Below are 24835 nucleotides of genomic sequence, written 5' to 3' on the forward strand. Positions count from 1 at the left end.
CATTAACCTTTCTTTGGGCTACCTCCTCTGTTCGCCATTCAAATTACAATCCCAGTTGTTCACAACATTTAAGAACTCTATAGCATCCGCTTCCCTCTCTCAACATCCACAAGGCTGGAATGGAGGACCCAGAAGAGGGCACAGAATTTGTCCATTTGTGTATGCGTGTGTTCGGGTGTTTCCTCAGCACTTACCTGGGCATTGTCCAAGGTCCTAGGGATACAAAAGCAAAAAAGATACTAGTCCCTAGTTTCAAGGAACTTATAGTCTAAGTAACAGTTGTGGGATAAAGTACAAAAGTCAAGAAAGAAATTTGCTCTCCTGGTGTTTCTAGCCCACAGTTTGCCATTGCATCTGCTACCTCCAATCCCCACAGTCTCTTTAGAGTGCTCTTCCTGCCTCAGGATTGAGAAATACTAGTATCTTAAATAGTTCTCTGTGTTGGACTTCCCCCAAGGGATACTATTAAAGATAAAACAGTGCTCTTCAGAGAGAAAATGGCATTAAGGGCAACTCCAAGAGCCTAGCAAATTCTTCCCAGTATATAAGCGCACAGCCAGAGAAGCCTGTTCATCAGACATATAGAAGTGAAACCCACAGTGACACGTCCTTTATTTGAATCATAATTGTCGTATCTAACAAATCACTGTACCAAAAATGACTGTACCCAGTGACCTTACTTAGCGGGAGCAGAGTGAGACTAAAATAACAAGCAAGGTGTCTCATTCCAACTTCAAGTGGACCAGAAAGGGTCTGCTCCTTTTGCAAACTCTGAGATCATTATCCTTCAGTTAGATAGGAAAGTAACATTAAGTATTCAGCATTACCCCCTTTAAACACTTTAGCATTTAGCGTCACCATCTGCTTCAGATCAGATGCAGAGAAGTTGATTCCTGTCTTTTCTGTATAAAATAAACACCACATTAACAGATAAATGGTACGAAGTGTCTTTGACCTAGTATGATTATATCCAATACATGGAAACCTACATTTAAACCCTGCACTCCTATCATTGACACAGTTTTATCTTATGTTGCTGCAGACAACATGGTTGCCTGAGATAAGACTGGCTCCATGTGTGATTCAGGCCATAAATACTCGGGTGTGCACCATATGGTGATGACATGACCGTGGGCTGAAGAATGTAGACTCGCACTATGGCTTTCCTGATGGCGCACTTTTCAGGGTCTTTTAAATGCACAGTGCTCCCTGGTTTTTTTTAAAATTTTTTTTAACATTTATTTATTTTTGAGACAGAGAGAGAGCATGAACAGGGGAGGGTCAGAGAAAGAGGGAGACACAGAATCTGAAACAGGCTCCAGGCTCTGAGCTGTCAGCACAGAACCCGACGCAGGGCTCGAACCCATGGACTGCGAGATCATGACCTGAGCTGAAGTCGGACGCTCAACCGGCTAAGCCACCCAGGCGCCCCAGCTCCCTGTTGATACACTTTAGCTTCTCCCAGACACCTAGATTTTTCAGTCCCCGTCAGTTGAGGGTCATGAAAAGTCAAATACAGACTCTATGGTTATAACCAGTAGAACTTCCAGTCAGCAGTGACATATAGTCCGATTTATATTTCTTTCCAATATATTTTAAAATCCCTTTGTTTTATCTTTGTTCATGAAAAATTACATATAATGTCATTAACTACCTTAAAAATATGAGGTTGTAGGTCTGTAATTCTCGATATTTGGCTGGCAAGGAAGCCCTTTTCATTCTTTTTGTTTTTAACAGCTTTATTGAGGTATATAATTCATATACTGTAAAAGTAACCGATTTAAGTGTACAAATGAGTGACTTTTAGCGTATTTACAGAGTTGTGTGGCTGTCACCACCATTAGTACGTTTCCATCACCCTAAAAATAAACCTCATGCCCACTTGAAGGTACTCCCCATACTTCCTGGCAGCCATCAGTCTACTTTCTCTCTATAGATTTGACTTTTCTGGACATTTTATATAAATGGAATCATACAGTATGTGGTGTTCTGTGTCAGGCTCCTTTCATTTAGCATGTTTTCAAGGTTCATCCATGTTGTAGCATGTATCAGCACGTGATTCCTTTTGATTGCCAAATACTCTGTTTTGTAGATATACCACATTGTATTCATCCATTCACCAGTTGGACACTTGAGTTGTGTCTATTTTTTGGCTGTTGTGAATAATGTTGCTATGAACATCGGCTTACAGATTTTCCCCTTTTTTGATTTTTCTTAAATAAAATTAACCATTTTAAAGTAATAACTCAATGACATTTAGTACATTTGCAGTATTAGTGTGCACGTTTTTACATGAACGTGTCTTCACTTCTCTTCAATATATACCTAGGAATGGAATTGCTAGGACATACAGTAACTCTTTGTTTAATGTTTTGAGGAATTGCCAGTCGGTTTTCCAAAGTGGCTGCACCGTTTTACATTCCCACCAACAATGTATGAGGATTCCAATTCTTTCAAGCCCGTGCCAGTACTTGTTAGGTACTGTCTGTCTTCTTTATTGTAGCCATTTTAATGAAGTGTTATCTCACTGTAGTTTTAATTTGTGTTTCCCTAATGACCACTGCTGTTGAGCACTTACAATTCTTTTATAATCCTCTAATTGCCATTTAGATTCTTTTTTGTTTAATCTATGAAAAGAAACCAGGCTGTTTACGAATTATGGCCAGAGATATTTCAATCTAGTTTATAATGCAGGGTGTTTGTTGGATTGAGTCTCGTCACTGGAAGGATTTCAGAGTGCTCTAGTGATTAGCTCCCTAAATGCTGCCCTCTAAAATGTTTTTTTAATTGATCAGTTCTGTAACATTTCTTACCAGAACAGATTTGTTGGCTGGGGGGGGACAGGTGCTGTAAGTTGGCATCTGGTGGGTAGAAGAAAGATCCTTTGACATCAGTCAAAAGGCATGGATTCAAGTACAGACTCTACCACTTAACTTGAGCCATCTCAATTTCCTCATCCGTGAAACAACATCTAACTCTCAGGATTGTTTTAAGGATCATAGATATAAGATATATAAAAAAAAAAAGGTACAGTATAAAATGCAAAGTACCAGACATATATCTAAGGTTGTATGATCAAAATTATTAGTAATAATCTCTTTTCCTGATAGTAAGACTTAATAATTGCATAAATTCCAGATGGTAATATTACCTTTTTGCTTCAGAGGTTACCTAGCATCCTTTATAGCAGTGATCAGCAAATATGGCTTTGCAGTCCATATGATCTCTGTTGAAACCACTTAACTCTGCCATTTGTAATTCAAAAACAGCCAGAGACAATGCATGTATAAATAGATATGGTCATATTCCATTAAAACACGATTTATAAAAACTGGTAAAAGGCTGGATTTAGCGCCAGGCCATAGTTTGCCCACCCCTTCTCCACAATGAAAGGCACCATCCTGTTTGTTTCCCAGGATCCTTTTATTATAACCAGACATGGCCACATGGATGGTCAGATAAGAACAATAATGATTTATTTATTTGAGATGCTTCAATATCTACAAGTGGATCACTGATGATATATTTGTAAATAATTCTCCTTAAGGAACCTCATTGCATGAGCCCCTACGTTAGTTTTTGCCACGATCTTAAGATACCTGAGCCATAACTAAGATCCCTAAAATGAGATTGCTGTAATTTCTTTATGCTTTCCCTGTTTTCTTGAAGTATTCAAAACTACTGAGCAGCTGCTAGGCAGTGGTACAAATTTAGACCCTAACAAAGATTTGAGGAAAGGACTACATTACCTTCCATCTCTGACAGAGAGAGATCCCTTGTTGCCTGAGCAATAGTCACAGATACTAAAGAAACACTTTTCTAGTTACTTGAACCTAAAGTTCTCTTTAAGAATCCATGAGTTCATAATTTAACTATAGGTTATTTTTGGCTACATCCTACCTGATAATGGGATCCTGCCTGTCACCTTTGTCAAGTTGAATTTAACTAAACTGAAACTCTTTCCTCCTGTACCTCATAGAAGCAAAGAGTCAACCCACCAAGCAGAAGAAATCAGTAGAGCAAGTCCATGGCACAAGCAATGCTAATACTCCAAATCTGTATTTCAAGCTTATTTCCTGTGTATTTACTTCAACCTCACTGGGACCCCCGGTGCTATCTTGTGGCCCATTTACTGGACCATTTCATTGAAGTTCATTTACCAACGTCTATTCTTACTCAGTTCCCCTACCCATTTCCTTCTCGTCTGACCCTTAATCAAGTCAACTAACTCCCCACACAGCCTGACTTACGAGTCACTGAAGAAATCCTAGCCATTGAGTGTGAGTGCCCTTAACTATTCTCCTCTCGCCAAAAAATCAATCTGTAGTATCATCATTTCTTACCTCCCTTTCTCTTGTCTCCAAGGAGGAGATAACCCTGTTCTCCCCTTATAAAATTTTTACTATAATTCAAACATATCAGAAAGCACAGAAAACTCAATAATCAAGTACTATCTATCATATTAAGTGTTAAGATTTTTCCATGTTTTCTTCAAATCTTTTTCTTTATTTTTGAGAAATGAAAATGTAGGAGTCTCCTTTACCCCGTTTCTCTCCCTTTTCAAATATCATTTGTACCCTAAAGTTCACATGTGTTCTTCTTATCCATATTTTGTACTTTTCCAACATAGATATGTATTCAGAAGAAATATACAGCATTATTTCATTTTTTTTAACTTGACATAAACACAATCATACTCTTTCATGTATTTCTGTAACTTTTTGTCACTTGACTTTGTATATTCAAGATTTATCTATAGGTCTAGATAGATAGACTTTCAACTTTGGCTGTCCATTAGATTCTCCTGGGGAACTTTAAACACACACACACACACACACACACACACACACACACATACATCTGAGCCTTACTCCCAAAGATTATCATTCATTGTTCTCGGATAGAACCCAGGCTTTTTTTTTTTTTTAAATAAACCTTGTTTCTTAGAGCAATTTTAGGTTTACAGAAGATACAGAGAATTTCCATACACCACTCCCCCACCACAGTTTTCCGTATTATTAACATGTTACAGTGGTGTGGGTACACTGTTATAATCGATGAACCTATATTGATGCATTATTATTAACTGAAGTCTGTAGTTTATATTAGGGTTTAACTGTATTATATGCTTCTGTGGATTTTGCCAAATGCCTACTATGTATTCACCATTTCTGTGTCATACAGAAGAATTTCACTGCCCTGCCCTAAAAATCCCAAAGCTATCAAAAGTACTCCTAACTAACTCTGCAGACCTGGCAGACACATCGAGGAGAAAAGTAGCTCTCAACTGCTCTCCTGGGCTCCTTCCTATCCTTACTTGGTCTAGTAATTCTTCTCCAATACGTTATTCTTCCCATTTCTTTAATGAGGATAATTTTTGAATTTTGTACAGCCTTTCCTAGTTGTCCTTAGCAGGAATAAGTTTGCATCCACCATTACCAGAAGTAGAAGTATACCCAAGACCCCTTGAGCAAAAAAATTTAACTTGGCATTCTGGGAACATCCAGCTTTTCTCTAAACATCTTAGGCATTCTCATTTAAAATTCCTTTGGTGCCTTTTTAATGAAACTGTCCTGCATATCACAAAGAAAAAAGAAGCAATTTATATTCAAGAAAACTAAACCCAAACTTACAGGCCCTGAGCAGAGGAGTGAGTTGCTGTATCTTTCTGAGATACTAAATACAGTATTTTTCAAACTCCCTCTGATGCCAGAGACCTTGTGCAAAAGTAGAATTGCCGTGTGACTTGAATAAACACTAGTCTAGCAATAATCTTCTGTAAAATAATCTTCATAATATTCTATGGATTCAGTGAACATATCTAAGGAATCTCATTTAAATCCATGTTTAAGAGAAAGTTGTTACAGGTCATTGCCATAGTTTTGCTTTAAATAAGTTTTGCTTTAAATTTGGTAAAGAAATAATGCTTAGTTGAAGTCATAAGAGTAAGACCACAGGAATAGATCAGATTGTGTAGGATAAAAAAGGACAATTTGGGGGGCGCCTGCATGGCTCAGTCGGTTGAGCGTCTGACTCTTGATTTTGGCTCAGGTCATGATCTCACAATTCGTGGGTTCTAGCCCCGTGTTGGGCTGTCCACTGACAACACAGAGCCTACTTCGGATCCTCTGTCCCCGTCTCTCTGCCCCTCCCCAGCTCATGCTATCTCTCTCAAAAATAAACAAACATTAAGAAAAAAAAAAAAAAGGACAACTTTGGGAGAAGAGGCTCAAGGGTAGAGAATGGTTCGGAATTAAAGGTAATGGAAAAAGCCAGCAATCAGCCACTTTGCTTATTCTAGTCGCTACTCTGCCAGCTAAAAATTCAGAACTGAAGTCCTGGCCCAGGTTTAACGTAGTATAATGGAAGGAACATGAACTTTAGAGTTAAAAGGACTTGGCTTCTAATTCCAGCTCCACTTTTTAATAGTTGTATGACTTTGGGCAAATTACTTAGCCCGCTCTGGGTTGTTTCCTCCTATATAAAAATAGTAGTAAATTCTACTTCATAGGACTGTCATGGAGATTAGATTAAAAGAGATAATATATAAAAAAGCCCTAGCACAGAACCTGACACATAGTAGATACTGAATAAATGTTGGATTCCCTTCCTTTTTTTCCTTCAATCATAATATATAGAGCTTGTCTTCCATTGTTTCCTCTCTTGGACTACAAATATTAATTTCTTTTTTTTTTAATATGAAATTTATTGTCAAACTGGTTTCCATACAACACCCAGTGCTCATTCCAACAAGTGCCCTCCTCAATTCCCATCACCCCCTTCCCCTCCCTCCCACTCCCTATCAACCCTCAGTTTGTTCTCAGTTTTTAAGAGTCTCTTACGTTTTGGCTCCCTCCCTCTCTAACCTTTTTTTTTTCCCTTCCCCTCCCCCATGGTCTTCTGTTAAGTTTCTCAGGATCCACATAAGAGTGAAAACATACGGTATCTGTCTTTCTCTTTATGGCTTATTTCACTTAGCATAACACTCTCCAGTTCCATCCACGTTGCTACAAAGGGCCATATTTCATTTCTCATTTCTTTCTCATTGCCACGTAGTACTCCATTGTGTATATAAACCGCAGTTTCTTTATCCATCACCACTAAACCAGCCCTACGAGGGATCCTAAGAGGGATACAAATATTAATTTCTAATGATATTTCTGTATAATTGGTTAATATAGTGTGCTGTTCTTCAAAAGATCTTGGTGAGGTTCACAGGAGACTGAGGCCCAGAGAGGGAATCAGAGCTAAATTTCCTGGTTTTCCAGGATCTACATTGGAGGTGAGCTCTAGACCCTAACTTGCCTGGACTCCAACACTGAATGAGTAGCACTTGGAGTTATTCCAAAAAGAACCAGAAATATGTTTCTCATATGAAATTTCCAAATAGTGAATCTCATATGTGAAAATAATCATAACTACTTAACAATGTGTTTGCCTCAGTTTATTTGTTTGCATATGAACTGGTTAGCCAAATAAGAGAGATTGCAATTGATGTCCCTGCTGGTAGCACAAATGAAAGAAGCCCTAAAGTAATAATGAGCAATCGGAAAATGTGTCAGTCCTTGCTACTCTTTTCAGAGCACCCCACTTGCGGTGCCAAGTGGATACTGGCGGAGAGATTCACAACGGAGTTCAACTCCTCAAGGCCGGAGAGGATGTGGATAATGTAGAAATTTAGCTGCCATTTTCAAATAGTGGAGGAGGATAAAAGTGGGAATAATCCCTGTGTGGTATAAAGGTTTAAAACTGGATTCTGTTTCAGCCTTCCAGCGTGGGAGTATGCTTTTGGGAACCCAAAGATCTTCTATGCCAGGATTTTACCCAGCCTTTCTGACTCACCCTCTTGTCCATTATTTATCATTAGGATAGGGTAGACAAAAAGAGTAGATGTAGTTAGCATCATCCTTCCTCGTTCTGTCAAATTGTCAATTTCACATTGGGTGTTTAGACACAGTCCAGCCACATCGACAAAGCCCTGTTACAATGGCACAAAATACAAAAGCATCCACTTCGAGAGATACATCCTACAGATATACTTGCACAAGTGTATAAAGATCTATGTACAGAGATGACCTTTGAAACATAGTTCTAATAGTAAGGAAAAAAACAGAATACCTAAATACCCATCTCTAGGGGCGTGACTTAAGTAAATTATATTTATGATACATCCATATAATGGACTACTATGTCTCTCTTAAAATAGAATGAGGCAGGGACATCTGGGTGGCTCAGTTCGTTGAGCATCCGACTTCAACTCAAGTCATGATCTCACAGTTTGTGGGTTCGAGCCCTGCGTTGGGCTCTGTACTGACAGCTCCGGGCCTGGAGCCTGCTTCGGATTCTGTGTCTTCCTCTCTCTCTACCCCTCCCCCACTCACACTCTGTCTCTCTCTCTCAAAAAAGAATAAACATGAAAAAAAATTTTTTAAGAGAATGAGGCAAAAGCATGAGTACATGTGTGGAATATGTCCACGGTATTTTGTTTAAAAAATTAATAGAAGGAGACCCGTGCAGACCCATGCAGGTGAACCCAGAGTCTCAGCCTGGGACATCCCCTTTGGCAGGGTTAGACAGGAAACACAAAGACAGAAACATGCCTCTGCCATCTACAATCAGGTCTTAGGGAATCCATACTTCCCCTGCCTCTCAAACAAAGAAGTGTAGAAGCCAAAGGACTTTGAACACCAGAGCCTGGGAGGAAAAGAGACTGAATCTACTATGAAGAAAATAGGAAAGCTGGGAAAAAAGATAGGTGGGTAACTGTGAACTGGGGGAGATTTAAAAAAGGCCGCGTGGGAACGAAGGGGAGAGACCCTCTTCTGCAGAGAGACAAAGGGAAGAGAAAGAGTGGCTAGAGAAGTGCAGGACCCTATTTGGACAGGAGAAAGACCTCGGACTGAGACTGAGAGGCATCCCATCTCTAACTGCGGGGCTTTCTTCGGACTGGGGCCAGCTCCCTGTTCGAGCACCTGGGGAGAAGAGGGGAGCCAGGCCTGGGTGCGGGTATAGGTCAGGGTCTCGGTCCGCAGCTGGAGAAAGTGGCTCCCTCCCTGGAGGGCTGCGCGATAGTACAGAACCTGCCTGCGTCCGCCACCCCTAGGCACGGTGGCTGGGCCAAGGGCGCAGTCTGCGGGAGGATAAGGCCGCCATTTCCCTAGAGTGCTGTGGGAAAAGACAAAGGCTGCCTGCGTCCGCCACCCCAGTGGCTCGAGGTGAGGGTGAGGGCGGCGGCTCAGTCCACAGTGGGAGAAGGCGTTCCTCCCTGAAGTGCTGTGGCACAGACAAAGCCAGCCAGGACTACATATCGCCGCACTGGGAGGCCCACAGTGCCACAGCGCACGGAGCGGGACTTTGAATCCTAGCCAAGCGCAGGGTCAGGGGAGTTGGTGGAGTGAGAAGGACCGCCCCATCTGCGCCCATGGCACAGTGAAGCTGATTGAAACTGAGTCCACCGGTCCAGCTCCGTGGAAAAGAGACTGGGGGATTATCATTACTGCCCCACCACCACCACCACCACCACCAAGGCGGGGCCTCAGGGATCACTCCCAGGGCCCATAGTGGAGGTGGGTTCAGAATATGCCAAACCACGCCCCCTTGCACTGGGTAACTGCGTGTCCACCCAAGGGGCACAGACCCTGTGGACAGCTCCTCCTGACAAGCGATGCAGCGTTGCCTGGATTAACCCTAGGTCAATTCTGGATATATAGATATATTCTCCCCCTCTCCTCATTTCTCCTCCTTATCTCTTCCTTCCCCTAGGCTGGTTACTCTGGTTATTAGTCTGTCTAAACAGACATATTTAATCCATTGTCTTGATACATGTTTTATACCTCCTTTCTCTCTCTCTGATATAACCAAGCCATATAGTTTCTCTGTCTGGGTAACTTTATCTTCGTTTCATTTTCCCCACCTCCTTCTTTATTTTCCTTTCTCTCTCTCTCTGGATTAAGCCTTTTAGTCTCTCTGCCTAATCAATGTTTATTTTTTCTCCCCACCCCCCACTCCTCTCATTTCTCTCTTTGTATGTGCTCTTCTATCAGCACTGCCTCTATCCTCTTCTTTACTTACAGTCTTCTTTACAAACAGCTTTTGGGCTTTTTGTTTTTAGCCTTTAGGTTTTTGTTTTTGTTTGTTTGTGTTATTTGTTTGTGTGCTTGCGTGTTTTTGTCTCCTGTTTGTCTATCTGTTTTCCTTTATAGGGCTACTCCAAAGAACAAATCAAAGCACATCTGGTGGAGGGTCCAAAATATTACTACAAGTAGGGTCATAAAATAACCGAAGTCACAACAACAGAGAGCAAGTAACAATCCCCCCCAAAAAAACACCTTCTGAAGGGCGAGGTCCTGGACAGTGTATGACCCTCCTTTAATATAACAGTGCTCACAGGTGCAGAGCATACAACAAGCTTTTAAAACACATAAGGGACAGAAAACTAGCCAAAATGACAAAACAGAAGAATTCTCCTCAAAAGAAATTCCAGGAAGTAGCTACAGCTAACAAATGGACCAAAACCAATTTAAGCAATATAACGGAACAAGAATTTAGAATAATAATCATAAAATCAATCGCTGGGCTTGAAAAAAGCATAGAGGACAGCAGAGAATCTATTGCTACAGAGATCAAGGGAGTAAAAAATGGTCATGATAAATTAAAAAATGCAAAAACGAGGTGCAAAATAAAATGGAGGTGGCTACAGCGTGGATTGAAGAGGCAGAAGAGAGTATAGGTGAATTAGAAGATAAAATTATGGAAAAAGAGGAAGCTGAGAAAAAGAGAAAAAAATCCAGGAGTACAAGGGGAGAATTAGAGAACTAAGTGATGCAATCAAATGGAACAATATCCATATCATAGGAATTCCAGAAGAAGAAGAGAGAAAGGGGCTGAAGGTGTATTTGAACAAATCATAGCTGAGAACTTCCCTGATCTGGGGAAGGAAACAGGCATTGAAATCCAAGAGACACAGAGAACATAACTTGAATCAATCTTCTGCACAACATATCATAGTGAAACTGGCAAGATACAAGGATAAAGAGAGAATTCTGAAAGCAGCTAGGGATAAACGGGCCTTACCATACAAAGGTAGACACATAAGGGTAGTCGCAGACCTATCTACTGAAACTTGGCAGGACAGAAAGGAATGGCAGGAAACCTTCAATGTGATGAACAGAAAAACATATGCAGCCAAGAATCCTTTACCCAGCAAGTCTGTCATTCAGAATAGGAAGAGAGATGAAGGTTTTCCCAAACAAACAAAAACTGAAGGAATTCATCACCACTAAACCAGCCCTACGAGAGACCCTAAGGGGAGACTCTGTGAGTGAAATGTTGCAAGGACCACAAAGTACCAGAGACACCACTACAAGCATGAAACCTACAGATACCACAATGACTCTAAACCCGTTTCTTTCAGTAATAACACTGAATGTAAATGGACTAAATGCTCCAACCAAAAGACATAGGGTATCAGAATGGATAAAAAAAAAAAAAAAAAAAAACAAGACCCATCTATTTTCTGTCTACAAGAGACTCATTTTAGACCTGAGGACACCTTCAGATTGAAAGTGAGGGAATGGAGAACTATCTATCATTTGCTACTGGAAGTCAAAAGAAAGCTGGAGTAGGCATACTTATATCAGACAAACTAGACTTTAAATTAAAGGTTGTAACAAGAGATGAAGAAGGGCATTATATAATAATTACAGGGTCTATCCATCAGGAAGAGCTAACAATTATAAATGTCTATGCACCAAATTCGGAAGCCCCCAAATATATAAAACAATTAATCACAAACATAAGCAAACTTATTGGTAAGAATGTGGTAATTGCAGGAGACTTTAATACTCCACTTACAACAATGGATAGAACATATAGACAAAGAATAAATAAAGAAACAAAGGCCCTGAATGATATATTGGATCAGATGGACTTGACAGATAATTTAGAACTCTGCATCCCAAAGCAACAGAATATACTTTCTTCTCAAGTGCACATGGAACATTCTCCAAGATAGATCACATACTGGGTCACAAAACAGCCCTTAATAAGTGTACAAGAATTGAGATCATACCATGCACACTTTCAGACTACAATACTATGAAACTTGAAATCAACCACAGGAAAAAGTCTGGAAAACCTCCAAAAGCATGGGGGTTAAAGAACATCCTACTAAAGAATGAATGAGTCAACCAGGCAATTAGAGAAGAAATTAAGAAATATATGGAAACAAATGAAAATGAAAACACAACAATCCAAACCCTTTGGGATGCAGCAAAGGCAGTCCTGAGAGGAAAATACATTGCAATCCAGGCCTATCTCAAGAAACAACAAAAATCCCAAATACAAAATGTAACAGTACACCTAAAGGAAATAAAAGCAGAACAACAAAGACACCCCAAACCCAGCAAAAGAAGAGAAATAATAAAGATCAGAGCAGAAATAAACAATATAGAATCTAAAAAAAAAAAAAAAAAAAAAAAAACAGTAGAGCAGATCAATGAAACCAAGAGTTGGTTTTTTGAAAAAATAAACAAAATTGATAAACCTCTAGCCAGGCTTCTCAAAAAGAAAAGGGAGAGGACCCAAATAGATAAAATAATGAATGAAAATGGAATTATTACACCCAATCCCTCAGAAAAGCAAGCAATTATCAGGGAATACTATGAAAAATTACCTGCCAACAAACTGGACAACGTGGAAGAAATGGACAAATTCCTAAGCACCCACACACTTCCAAAAATCAAACAGGAAGAAATAGAAAATTTGAACAGACCCATAACCAGTGAAGAAATTGAATCAGTCATCAAAAATCTCCCAACAAATAAGAGTCCAGGACCAGATGGCTTCCCTGGGGAATTCTACCAGACATTTAAAGCAGAGATAGTACCTATTCTTCTCGAGCTGTTCCAAAAATAGAAAGGGAAGGAAAACTTCCAGACTCATTCTATGAAGCCAGCATTACTTTGATTCCTAAACCAGACAGAGACCCAGCAAAAAAAGAGAACTACTGGCCAATATCCCTGATGAATATGGATGCAAAAATTCTCAACAAAATACTAGCAAATCGAAATCAACAGCATATAAAAAGAATTATTCACCATGATCAAGTGGGATTCACTCCTGGGCTGCAGGGCTGGTTCAGTATTCACAAATCAATTAATGTGATACATCACATTAATAAAAGAAAAGATAAGAACCATATGATCCTGTCAACCAATGCACAAAAAGCATTTGACAAAATTCAGCATCCTTTCCTAATAAAAACCCTCAAGAAAGTTGGGATAGAAGGAACATACTTAAACATCATAAAAGCCATTTATGAAAAGCCCACAGCTAATATCATCCTCAATGGGGAAGAACTGAGAGCTTTCCCCCTGAGATCAGGAACACGACAGGGATGTCCACTTTCACTGCTGTTGTTTAACATAGTGTTGGAAGTTCTACCATCAGCAATCAGACAACAAAAGGAAATCAAAGGCATCAAAATTGGCAAAGATAAAGTCAAACTTTCACTTTTTGCAGATGACATGATACTATACATGGAAAACCCAATAGACTCCACCAAAAGTCTGCTAGAACTGATGCATGAATTCAGCAAAGTCGCAGGATACAAAATTAATGTACAGAAATCAGTTGCATTCTTATACACTAATAGTGAAGCAACAGAAAGACAAATAAAGAAACTGATCCCATTCACAATTGCACCAAGAAGCATAAAATACCTAGGAATAAACCTAACCAACGATGTAAAAGATCTGTATGCTGAAAACTATAGAAAGCTTATGAAGGAAATTGAAGAAGATACAAAGAAATGGAAAAACATTCTGTGCTCATGGATTGGGAGAATAAATATTGTTAAAATGTCAATACTACCCAAAGCAATCTACACATTCAGTGCAATCCCAATCAAAATTGCATCAGCATTCTTCTCAAAGCTAGAACAAGCAATCCTAAAATTTGTATGGGACCACAAAAGGCCCTGAATAGCCAAAGTAATATTGAAGAAGATGACCAAAGTGGGAGGCATCATAATCCCAGACTTTAGCCTCTACTACAAAGCTGTAATCACCAAGACAGCATGGTATCAGCACAAAAACAGACACATAGGCCAATGGAATAGAATAGTGACTCCAGAATTGGACCCACAAATGTATGGCCAACTAATCTTTGACAAAGCAGGAAAGAAAATTCAGTGGAAAAAAGACAGTCTCTTTAACCAATGGTGCTGGGAGAACTGTACAGAAACATGCAGAAGAATGAAACTAGACCACTTTCTTACACCATTCACAAAGATAAACTCAAAGTGGATGAAAGACTTGTATGTGAGACAAGAAACCATAAAAACCTAGAGGAGAAAGCAGGAAAAAACCTCTCTGACCTCAGCTGCAGCAATTTCTTACGTGACGCATCTCCGAAGGCAAGGGAATTAAAAGCAAAAATGAACTATTGGGACCTCATCAAGATAAAAAGCTTCTGCACTGCAAAGGAAACAATCAACAAAACTAAAAGGCAACCAATGGAATGGGAAAAGATATTTGCAAATGACATATCGGATAAAGGGCTAGTATCCAAAATCTATAAAGAACTCCCCAAACTCCACACCCGAAAAACAAATAATCCAGTTTCAAAGAAATGGGCAGAAGACATGAATAGACACTTTTCTAAAGAAGACATCTAGATGGCCAACAGGCACATGAAAAGAGGCTCAACATCACTCCTCATCAGGGAAATACAAATCAAAACCACACTGAGATATCACCTCACGCCAGTCAGAGGGGGCTAAAATGAACAAATCAGGAGACTATAGATGCTGGAGAGGATGTGGAGAAACAGGAACCCTCTTGCACTCTTGGTGGGAATGCAAACTGGTGCAGCCACTCTGGAAAACAGTGTGGAGGTTCCTCAAAAAATTGAAAATAGATCTACCCTATGACCCAGCAATAGCACTGCTAGGAATTTACCCAAGGGACACAGGAGTGCTGATGCATAGGGGCACTTGTACACCAATGTTTATAGCAGCACTTTTCAACAATAGCCAAATTATGGAAAGAGCCTAAATGTCCATCAACTGACGAATGGATAAAGATGTGGTTTATGTATACAATGGAATACTACTTGGCAATGAGAAAGAATGAAATCTGGCCATTTGTAGCAACATGGATGGAACTGGAGAGTGTTATGCTAAGTGAAATAAGTCAGGCAGAGAAAGACAGATACCGTATGTTTTCACTCATATGTGGATTCTAAGAAACTCAACAGAAGACCGGGGGAAGGGGAGGGGCAGGGGAAGTTACAGAGAGGGAAGGAAGCAAACCATAAGAGACTCTTAAAATACTGAGAACAAACTGAGGGTTGATGGGGGGTGGGGGGAAGGGAAAGTGGGTGATGGGCATTGAGGAGGGCACCTGTTGGGATGAGCACTGGGTGTTGGGTGAAACCAATTTGACAATAAATTTCATTAAATAAATAAAATTAATAGAAGAATATCTAATTTTTTATTTGTATTTTTAAAGTGTTTTAAAATCACTTATAGCATATGGACCTTTTATGGATCACAATTCAGACCAAAATAAATTATTTCTTTGTTTGAGGCAGTCAGGGAAATCTGAACACTGGATATTTGATATTATAGAGTCCATGTTAATTTTAGATATGATAATGATGTTGAGCTTTGTTTTAAAAAGAGCCTTTATCAGGGCACCTGGGTAGTTCAGTCGGTTAAGCATCCCTCTTGATTTCATGATTTCAGTTCAGGTCATGATCCCCAGGGTTGTGGTATCAAGCCCTGCATCAGGCTCTGTGCTGAGCATGGAACCTGCTTGAGATATTCTCTCTCTCTCTCTCTCTCTGTCTCTCTCTCTCTCTCTCTCTCTGTCTCTCTCTCTCTCTCCCCCTCCCTCCCTCCCTGCCTCCTTCCTTCCCTCCCTCTATGCCTCTTTCCCACCTGCACTCTCTAGCATTCTCTCACTTTCTCTCTCATAAAAATTTAAATAGAGCCCTTATCTTTTTTGAAGCATTTACTGAAATAGTTATATAGTAACTTAAAAGATGTTTGGAATTTGCTTCAAAATAATTCAGTCATGGGGACTGGGGAATAGGGGCAGGAGTATAAATAAAATAAGATTGGCCATGAATTGCTGTTTTGGACATATGCAGGTCTTCTAGGCAAAAACAACCTGCATTTCAAGGAACGAAGCAGGCAAAGGTAGCTTAAGTTTTTTAAGAGAATACCTCCCCAGATCCACTTATTAGGTGCCAAACTTCATTGTTAGTATCTTCCTTTCCTCAGGATTTCCTGCTTTAACTCACTTCACCCAGATATAGGCAGAAGAGTAAAATGATTGCCAGAGAATATATGACTATCCAGAAATTTTCAAAATTATTCTGACTTCCTTTTGGAGAAGCCAGGTGAAGGGGGCAAACATTAGTACATGCGTGGGACCTATTCAGTCATACTAGAGAAAATTTATTGCTGATGGCAATCAAACCTATGTTGTTTTTGTAGGGATGAACAGATGTGATCACTTTAGGGTGTGTTAGTCACGGTGAGGGGTGCTAGCTGCTATAACAAACCTGTAGGATCTCAGTGATTTGAGAACGTTTTTTTCTCTCTCACATTGCAGTTCAGGGAAGATTATTAGGCAGGCTCCCTCCGTGTAGTAGTTCTGAAATAGTCTAGGGCCTCAGACTCCTCCGCTGGATCTTCCAGCCCGCAGTCAAGAGAAGCAATAGAAAGTGGGGGTTGGGGGGGATTGGGGCCAAGCCTGGATGCAACATACTATTTCTGCCCATACTTCACCGGCCAGAATTCAGTCAAATGGCCCACCTAACCATAAAGGAAGCTGGGAAACATCTTTTCCCAAATGCCCAGGAAGAAAATGAGATGGAAATCAGTGACCACACTGCATTATCTTTGTCAGAAAAGATGTGGGGAAAGAATTACATCCAGCATAGCAGAAAAGAGGGGTAATCAGTAGATTTGTTGCCAGAGACTGCTAAGATAGAGACCATTTAAGTTAGCTTGTTGCCACAGGACTAGTCTTTATCCCCATGAGTAGATTGGTTTTGCTGGCCATGGACATTGTTAAGGCAAGACTCTACTCTCATTTATTAGTACAACAAACCTAAAGGCCACTAACTCACTACCGACGGTCCTCTTGAGCTGGGCTAATAATTGACTTGATTTCTTTTTCAGGGTTTGAGTAAAAAAGTTGGCGTGTCCTCCTCTATCCTCCAAGGTCTCTGGATCTCCTACAGCACAGAAGGCCTTTCCATGGCATTGGCATCTTTACGAAATCTCTACACTCCAAATATAAAGGTAAATGCATGTAAATGACAGATTAAAGAATTAGCTGTGCAAAAGTAAAATTAGGACATTTAAGTGGCTGTTTAATTGATCTTTGACTTGCCTTAGACTGTCTCCTACCAGTCAGTCTTTTATTGATAATCTAATGTATTTTACACTTGGTCTTAGCCAAAAGGCGGAGAAGCAGTAATAATCGGATGTATTTTAAATTGTTGCATTTTTTTCTGTGAATTGAAGACCAGCCCTCTTAAACTACTACCTTCTCTGAGCTGGCTCTGGTTTATAGGATCAGGTGCTCCTGCTTCTAGGCAGTAAATTGATCTCAGGTAGGCTTTGTGTCAGTAGGAGCTTTTCTGAACTGTTGTTCACGTAGCAGAGACTGTGTGAACACAACTACTGTGTGGGTGACATTTGCGCTCATGACTGAGCAGCTCACGTAAAGGAGACATTTTACCACCCTTTCTAAAGGCAAAGTGTTGAGAAAGGAGCAAGTGAAGACTATAAAATAGGGCAGTTACTAGATGCTGCTGGGTGCTGCTGTGGGGTCCCAGGGGACTTGATTAAAGGTGGCTGAAAGATTGCAACTGATCTTGGCCTGTGTGTAATTTCTGTTTACTTCTTTCCAGGTCAGCCGACTCCTGATCTTGGGAGGTGCCAACATTAATTACCGGACAGAGGTTTTAAATAATGCTCCAATTCTGTGTGTGCAGTCTCATCTTGGTTACACAGAAATGGTGGCCCTGCTGTTGGAGTTTGGGGCCAACGTGGATGCATCTTCGGAAAGCGGCCTGACTCCTCTGGGCTATGCCGCGGCAGCAGGCTACCTGAGCATCGTTGTGCTGCTGTGCAAGAAACGCGCCAAGGTAATGGCTGCCCCACTCTGCTCCTCTTCCTTTCCTCCCTCTTCCTCCCTCCCTGCTGTAGAGTCTTCCTTGTCTCCTGTGTTACCTCACGAGTCTAGGCAGAGCACGTCAAATACATGAGGGAGCAAATCACAGGGAGCCCGGTGTGTGTCCACTTGCCACTGCCCATTCCACACCTGGACACAGTTTTGAAACCCCTGGGAGGTACTTAGGAAACTGCGTTTATCAGCAGCCACAAAAAGTCCCCACCTCACTGCCAAGGAGTTTTCTACTGGGCGCAGGGTGAGGAAGGAAGGAGAAGTGCGGGAGCAAAGACCCTGCGCTGGGAGGGCCTAACTGAACGGCGCCCACAGCTCTGAGCCCTTCATCTGGAGAGGAGGAAAACTAGCCACGGAGGTGAGGACAGGGGCCAGACTCCCTGACCCTAGCCTTGAGGACCAGCACCATAGTGGTGTGGGGAGAACATGATTCACATGCCCTCACAAGTGTCTCTGCTGGTGTATTTTAATTCTCAGAAGACCTTTCTGGAAAAGTGTTTGCTTCATGGTATTTCAAGAGCTGCTGATAAAAAAAAAAGAAAGAAAGAAAACTCTCTTTCAAAATTTTGGTGAAAAGAAAAATGCTGGTCTCAAAAATGTCAGCCTCTAAGGAAAATTGTAGCCTTGTGGCATTCTGTTTGTCTTGAAAACAAACTGACGATTTTAGTGGTTTTGCGGTGAAATGTAAGTAATATGTATGACCTCATTCTGAGGTGTCCAGTGTTCTTACCAGGGAAGAAGGGGGGGACTCCTGAGACTTTCGGGAACTGGGACTCGAGACTCTCAGTTAAATCCCAGAGCCTTGGATATTTACTGTGACACAGACCTATAATGTCCACCTATAATCCTGCTCATTTGAATGAACATCCCTAAAAACAGAACAACTGGACCTTGTTACTACTGCTGCAAACTCATATTCTGATCTCAGTTGGATCTTCCCTACTGCCCAGTTCTCATTCTAAGCCCTCTCTCGTTTTCCCCAGAGCAGAAACGGAAATCATTTGCATTCTGCCCAAGATCCTGCCCAACCTCTCCTGCCCTCCTACATTACCGAGATTGAGTTCATCTCAATGTGCCTTCATCTCAAGACTATTAATCCTTACCTATGCTCGCTTCACTGCTGCCTCAGAGGAGGAAGTGCTTCCCTTCCTTTCCAGAGCACTTGGCTCCACCTGTGTTTTCTGTCTCTGTGTTGCTCTTCTCTCACATTTCGTTTCATTCTCTTTCTGAATTCTCAACAAACCTATGAATGTGTCCTGTAACCCAGACAGCAACTTCCCACCCTCCTGCTGACTGGAAGCACCACTCCATCTCTTCCCTTCCACACCCACCAATCCTGTCCTATGAGCCATCTCTACCTGCTTCCTCACTGCCCCTTCACCACTTGTAGTCTGGCCTCCATGAAAGAAAGAGGAGTTAAGTCATTAAAATAAAAAACTTTGGGATCAGACGTCACATGGTCAAAGCCTACATTTACACTTACTTTCTATGAGCACTTGGATGAGTCATTTAACCTCTGTCTCACTATTTGCATTCATCAAAAGGATTAAAAGGGTCACCGTGAGAATTAAAAGTGATAAAGCCTTTTGAAAAAGAGAGAAAGTCTCTTTTCATCTCTTTCAGGGTCTAATAAAAAATATTCCTTAAAAAAAATGGCGGAGGAGATGCCTGGCTTGTTCTGTCAGTGGAGCATGTGACTCTTGGTTTTGGGGTCGTGAGTTTGAACCCCACATTGGGTGTAGAGATTACTCAAAAATAAAATCTTTAAAAACCACCCAACGAACAAAACACCTAACCTCTTGACATTCAACCGAAGCTACTCTCAAAAGTTGTTAACAACTGCCAATCACCAAGTAAAGTAACTTTTCTCATTCCTCACCCCTTTAAACCTCTCCATAGTGTTGGCAATATTGACACGTATCCCAGAATTTGTAGCACAGGCCTGGTTCCCTTCCTGCCTGTCTGGTTGCTCTTCTCTCTTCCTTCTCCTAATGACACTGTTCACTGAGATTCTCTCCTTCGGTCTTCTCCACCCTCAAACTCTCTCCCATGGCATCAGCACCAAAATACTGAAGAATTTGTAGTTATTTGTAGAATATTATTATTTTTAGAATGTTCTTCATTTGTAGGTTGATCTTTTCTTACCATTAGATGAGAGATCTTTAAAAAAAATTTTTTTAACGTTTAATCATTTTTGAGAGACAGAGACAGAGCATGAGTGGGGAAGGGGCATAGAGAGGGAGACATAGAATCTGAAACAGGCTCCAGGCTCTGAGCTATCAGCACAGAGCCCAACACAGGGCTCGAACTCACAAACTACGAGATCATGACCTGAGCTGAGGTCAGACACTCAACCGACTGTGCCACCCAGGCACCCCAATGAGAGATCTTTTAGATAGATCTTTCCTCATCGTCAGATCCCCTGTTACAGGGATGCTAACCTCTCTCCCTTGGGCAGGACTGTGCCTTCCAGATTTCTCAGTTCTGAAGCCACTGTGTTTCCCTTTGTAATTAAGAAGTATCTTTTAGGGATATGCTTTGAGACTAGGCAGATAGCTTGTTTCTTATGCTTTTGCTCACTGATTTTAGGATCCCACCTGTCAGAGATTCTTGCTGCAATAATGATTGCTATGGTGTTTTTGCCTAATGACGAGTTTCTGTTTCCCTCATTCCTTCAACATTTATTAGTCAGAATTTTAATGTAAAGAAGAGTTGTCCCTTCTCCCCCGTGTATGTATTGGATTATTTATTTATAGCACTATGGGTTCCTTTATTTATTTTATGTTATGACCTATGTAACCCATTACCATTATTATTTATTTTCTTGCTCAAATTGCCCAAGATTTGGCCTTTGGGACCTCCCTCAAGTTGGTTCCTGTATCCTTTCAACTTCCACTAAATTATTTTATGAGTGTTTCTGTGCTTTATGGCACCACAAGATGTTCCATACTCATTGTTTACTAGTAATGCCCCAGCCCAGGAATTAATCATTTCTCCAATGAGCCAAAACACATTTTATTCATCCTCTTAGTTTTTGAAAATACAGTATGCGCATGAAAATTCTCAATGACTCTCCATTACCTACTGATTAAAATTAGCCTGGCATTCAGAAGTATCCATAGCCTGGTCCCAAAAGACCCTCTCAACTTTGTAGTTGAAACTTCCCCTTCATGTGCCTTACCTTACAACAACTAGAGTTAGTCATTAACTATCTCAGCCAGTTGAGATGGGGCTGCTATGACAAAATACCGTAGACTGAGTGGCTAATAGACAACATTTATTTCTCACAGTTCCGAAACTAAGTCTCAAGACCATGGTGCCAGCAGATCCGGCATCTGGTGAGAGCTTCCTGGTTTATAGACAGCACCTTCTCACTGTGTCCTCCCATAGTGGAACAGGGAAAGCAAGCTCTCTGCGACCTTTCTATTAGGACACTGATCACTTCTCCATGTAATGTCATTACACTGGGGGTGAGAAATCCAACATACAATTCAAGAGGACAAAAACATTCAGACTATAGCACCTTTCCTTCAGAATCTGTTCCTGATTCTAGTTGGGAATTCTCTTCAGTTTTATTGCACTTTTACTTTCCATATGACATTTATTATTCCTTGTTGGATAGGCTTTTGTTTATATTGGTCGCACCTGCCCTACCTTGGTTGAAAGTCTTTGAGAACAGAGTCTGTATTTACTATCTTACTCACCTTTTCATCCTGTGTGGTACCTTGCACATGGTAGGCATTCAATAAACATTTGTTGAATAGATTGCCGGGTGGAACCAAAACTGGGGAGAACCAGGTGGAGAACTTACGTTTCAGGTGCTCTAACTACCCCTGGAAGCCTGCCTGCCAGGCAAGGCTACTCTTCTGTTGAAACTTGTAGCTAGCGTATGGTAGACTGATCTTAACCAGGCTCTTCTTTCAACCTACACTTGTAACCACCACTGCAGCTAGCAAAGCTGCTATTGGAACATGGTCTAGCCTCAAGCTCCAAGTACCGCTAGCCATTTTGGCCAGATCCTTGAGATTCCGCCCTCCCGTTGGAAGGAAGAAGTGCCCTCCGCCAAAGCTTGGTGGTCAAAAGTATGATTCATGATATGAGGTATTTCGCTTCTTTGGAAGACCAAAAAATGTGAGCTTGAGAATGTTTTTCTTCCCTTTCATGATTTCAAAGACACTTTTTTGTGCCAGCAGAGCTACAGTCTTTCAAATCTTGGTCTGGAAAGAACTATTTGAGGACAAAGGAGAATGTATCTCAGGAAAACAAAGCTGGAGCTGGGAGTTTTGGTTGGGTTTTTGTTTGTTTGTTTGTTTGGTCCCTTTTTCTGTGAAAACAAAAGTCTGGCCTTATGAAAAGAAGTTCTCCCCTGAGGGATATCTACCAGAGTTACAGCTCAGCAATGATCTAGCCTGAGTAGGCGAGAACTTTCTAGATTTTCTCTAGAGAATGGTTCAGGATATGGGAAGGGATGACTCTTGGTACTGTAGTCATGTGCAGTGGGCCAGTGTGACTGGATCAGAAGTGCGGCCACAAGTCTTTGTTCACACACATTTCTCTGTCCTTCCCCTCGAGGTGGATCATTTGGACAAGAATGGGCAGTGCGCTTTGGTCCATGCTGCACTCCGAGGTCATCTGGAGGTTGTCAAGTTTTTGATTCAGTGTGACTGGACGATGGCCGGCCAGCAGCAAGGAGTATTTAAGAAGAGCCACGCCATCCAACAGGCCCTCATCGCTGCGGCCAGCATGGGCTACACCGAGGTAAGAAAACAGGTGATAAGGTTGAGGACTTGGGGGATTTTTTTCAAGCCGTGTATTGAAGGACTGAGGAAACAGGCTAAAAAGGGTTGCATTATTACAAAATTACCAGCCTAATTAGTATGAATTAGCTTTTTGGTCACTGCTTTGAGGAATAGGAAATTGAACTCCATGCAGCACTTGAATTCTCAAATACCAGCATATGTAGAATTATGAATATAGCACTTGAGAGTTGGAAAGTACTTTGGAAATTGGCCAGTCTAATTCCTCCCCATCTTGCCACTCTGATATAACAGACAGTGACACTGGGCTCCTCAGGATTATTTACTGACCTGCATTCACATGGGGAGGCGGTTTGGAAAGGGAAGAGCACAACATTTGGAATCTCAGAAGGACCAGGTTTGAGTCCCAGTTTGCTACTCATTCTCTCTGGACCTTGGGTAATTTACCTAATCTCTTAGAACTTTAGTTGCCCATCAGGAAAATGGGTCTAATAAATACTTTTTTTTTACAAAGCTGGTACGAAAGGTGCTTTTGAAAACTGTTAAACACTATACAAACTGTATTTTTGCTAATTTATTTATTACTGATAGTAATAATATAGTGGCAAATATATGCAATTGATACTTGCCAGAAAATGTTTAACATCTAGCTCCAAGATCCAAGAGGGTAGTGTAGTGGAGCAGAAGTGTGTGTGTGTGTGTGTGTGTGTACGTACGTAGTTAACATTAGTGTACATTTTACGGCTATGAAGAACACATAGCACACAGTTTACAAATAATGAAATATACAGTACTTTTAATGAAATGCTCGATTTTTGTGAAATTCATATCTTAAGTCAACCTGTGGTTGCATCTCAGCAATCATTTACAAATGGAGCTACACTCCAATTTTCTCTTTTCCCAATAATTTTATTGTCATTAAATCTGATATGTGATCTATGTTAAACTACTACTTACCCTCATACCAATTATATTAATTAAACTGGAACCTCTTGGAGCTTTAGCAGTAAATCAACTCGATGTGAAATGTCTGCCAGTTTCCAAGGTGTAAATTCTCCCACCGCAGCTGATGTAGAGTGACCCATGTTACAGCCCTGAGCACAGGGTTGTGAAGAGATGCACAGAGGCACAGCACACCACTGTGTGCTGTCTCCACCAGACAGACACAATCAGGAGTACAGACAATGCACAATGTAGTTAAATAATTAAGAAGTCATGAAATTTTGTATTTTTAACCTTTGTTTTTAATATAATGTAGTTGGTTGTTACCTAACTTTAAACAAACACCTTCATTCAGCAACCGGCTTACAAAACTGGCAATGCAATGCTCGGCTGTCACGGGCCAGTAACTGTTGGCTCACGGGGCAAGGGCTGCTGCAGTGACACAGCTACCCTGCCCACTGACCTGATGTGCCACCGAAGGGATATTAAGTAAAACTGGAATATTTAATATCAGTGGGTTTGTGAGCTCTCTCTACAGACAGATCCCTGGAAACAGCTGTCACTTTTGCTTTCATGTCAGTAGTCATTCTCCCTTTGCTGTCCCCACAGCTGTCTTGGTATTTCTGAGAGGAAAAAAATCATCACTGCTGTACTCTGATGAAATACAGCCCTAGATTTTCTCCATATTTGCTTTCTGGTTTTTATTGATTGATTAGTATTTTCTCTTTATTTATTGGTATTTTTATTGGGAGAATGAGGGCTTGCTTCTTCAACTTAAATACAAGGAATAAAAAATGTTTTAAAAGCCACATGCTATGTAAGTGAATGGTGTTGAAGAGAAACATAGAAACTGTACCCGATAGGGGCACCTGGGTGGCTCAGTCAGTTGGGCGTCTGACTTCGGCTCAGGTCATGATTCACAACTCGTGA

The 24835-nt window shown here is 40.9% G+C and overlaps 1 protein-coding gene across 14 annotated transcripts in view; it reads left to right on the forward strand.

Moving 5' to 3' along the window:
• TANC2 (tetratricopeptide repeat, ankyrin repeat and coiled-coil containing 2) overlaps positions 1–24835 on the forward strand; it is a 365567-nt gene that overhangs the window by 312091 nt on the left and 28641 nt on the right. For all 14 annotated transcript variants that reach the window (XM_053211751.1, XM_027047991.2, XM_053211753.1 and 11 more), the window contains 3 exons: positions 17195–17317; positions 17932–18168; positions 22779–22964. In XM_053211751.1, coding sequence (XP_053067726.1) covers positions 17195–17317; positions 17932–18168; positions 22779–22964 — 546 coding nt within the window. The remainder of the gene's footprint in view (positions 1–17194; positions 17318–17931; positions 18169–22778; positions 22965–24835) is intronic.

Source organism: Acinonyx jubatus, chromosome E1 (genome assembly GCF_027475565.1).
Source record: "Acinonyx jubatus isolate Ajub_Pintada_27869175 chromosome E1, VMU_Ajub_asm_v1.0, whole genome shotgun sequence".
Classification (NCBI taxonomy): domain Eukaryota; kingdom Metazoa; phylum Chordata; class Mammalia; order Carnivora; family Felidae; genus Acinonyx; species Acinonyx jubatus.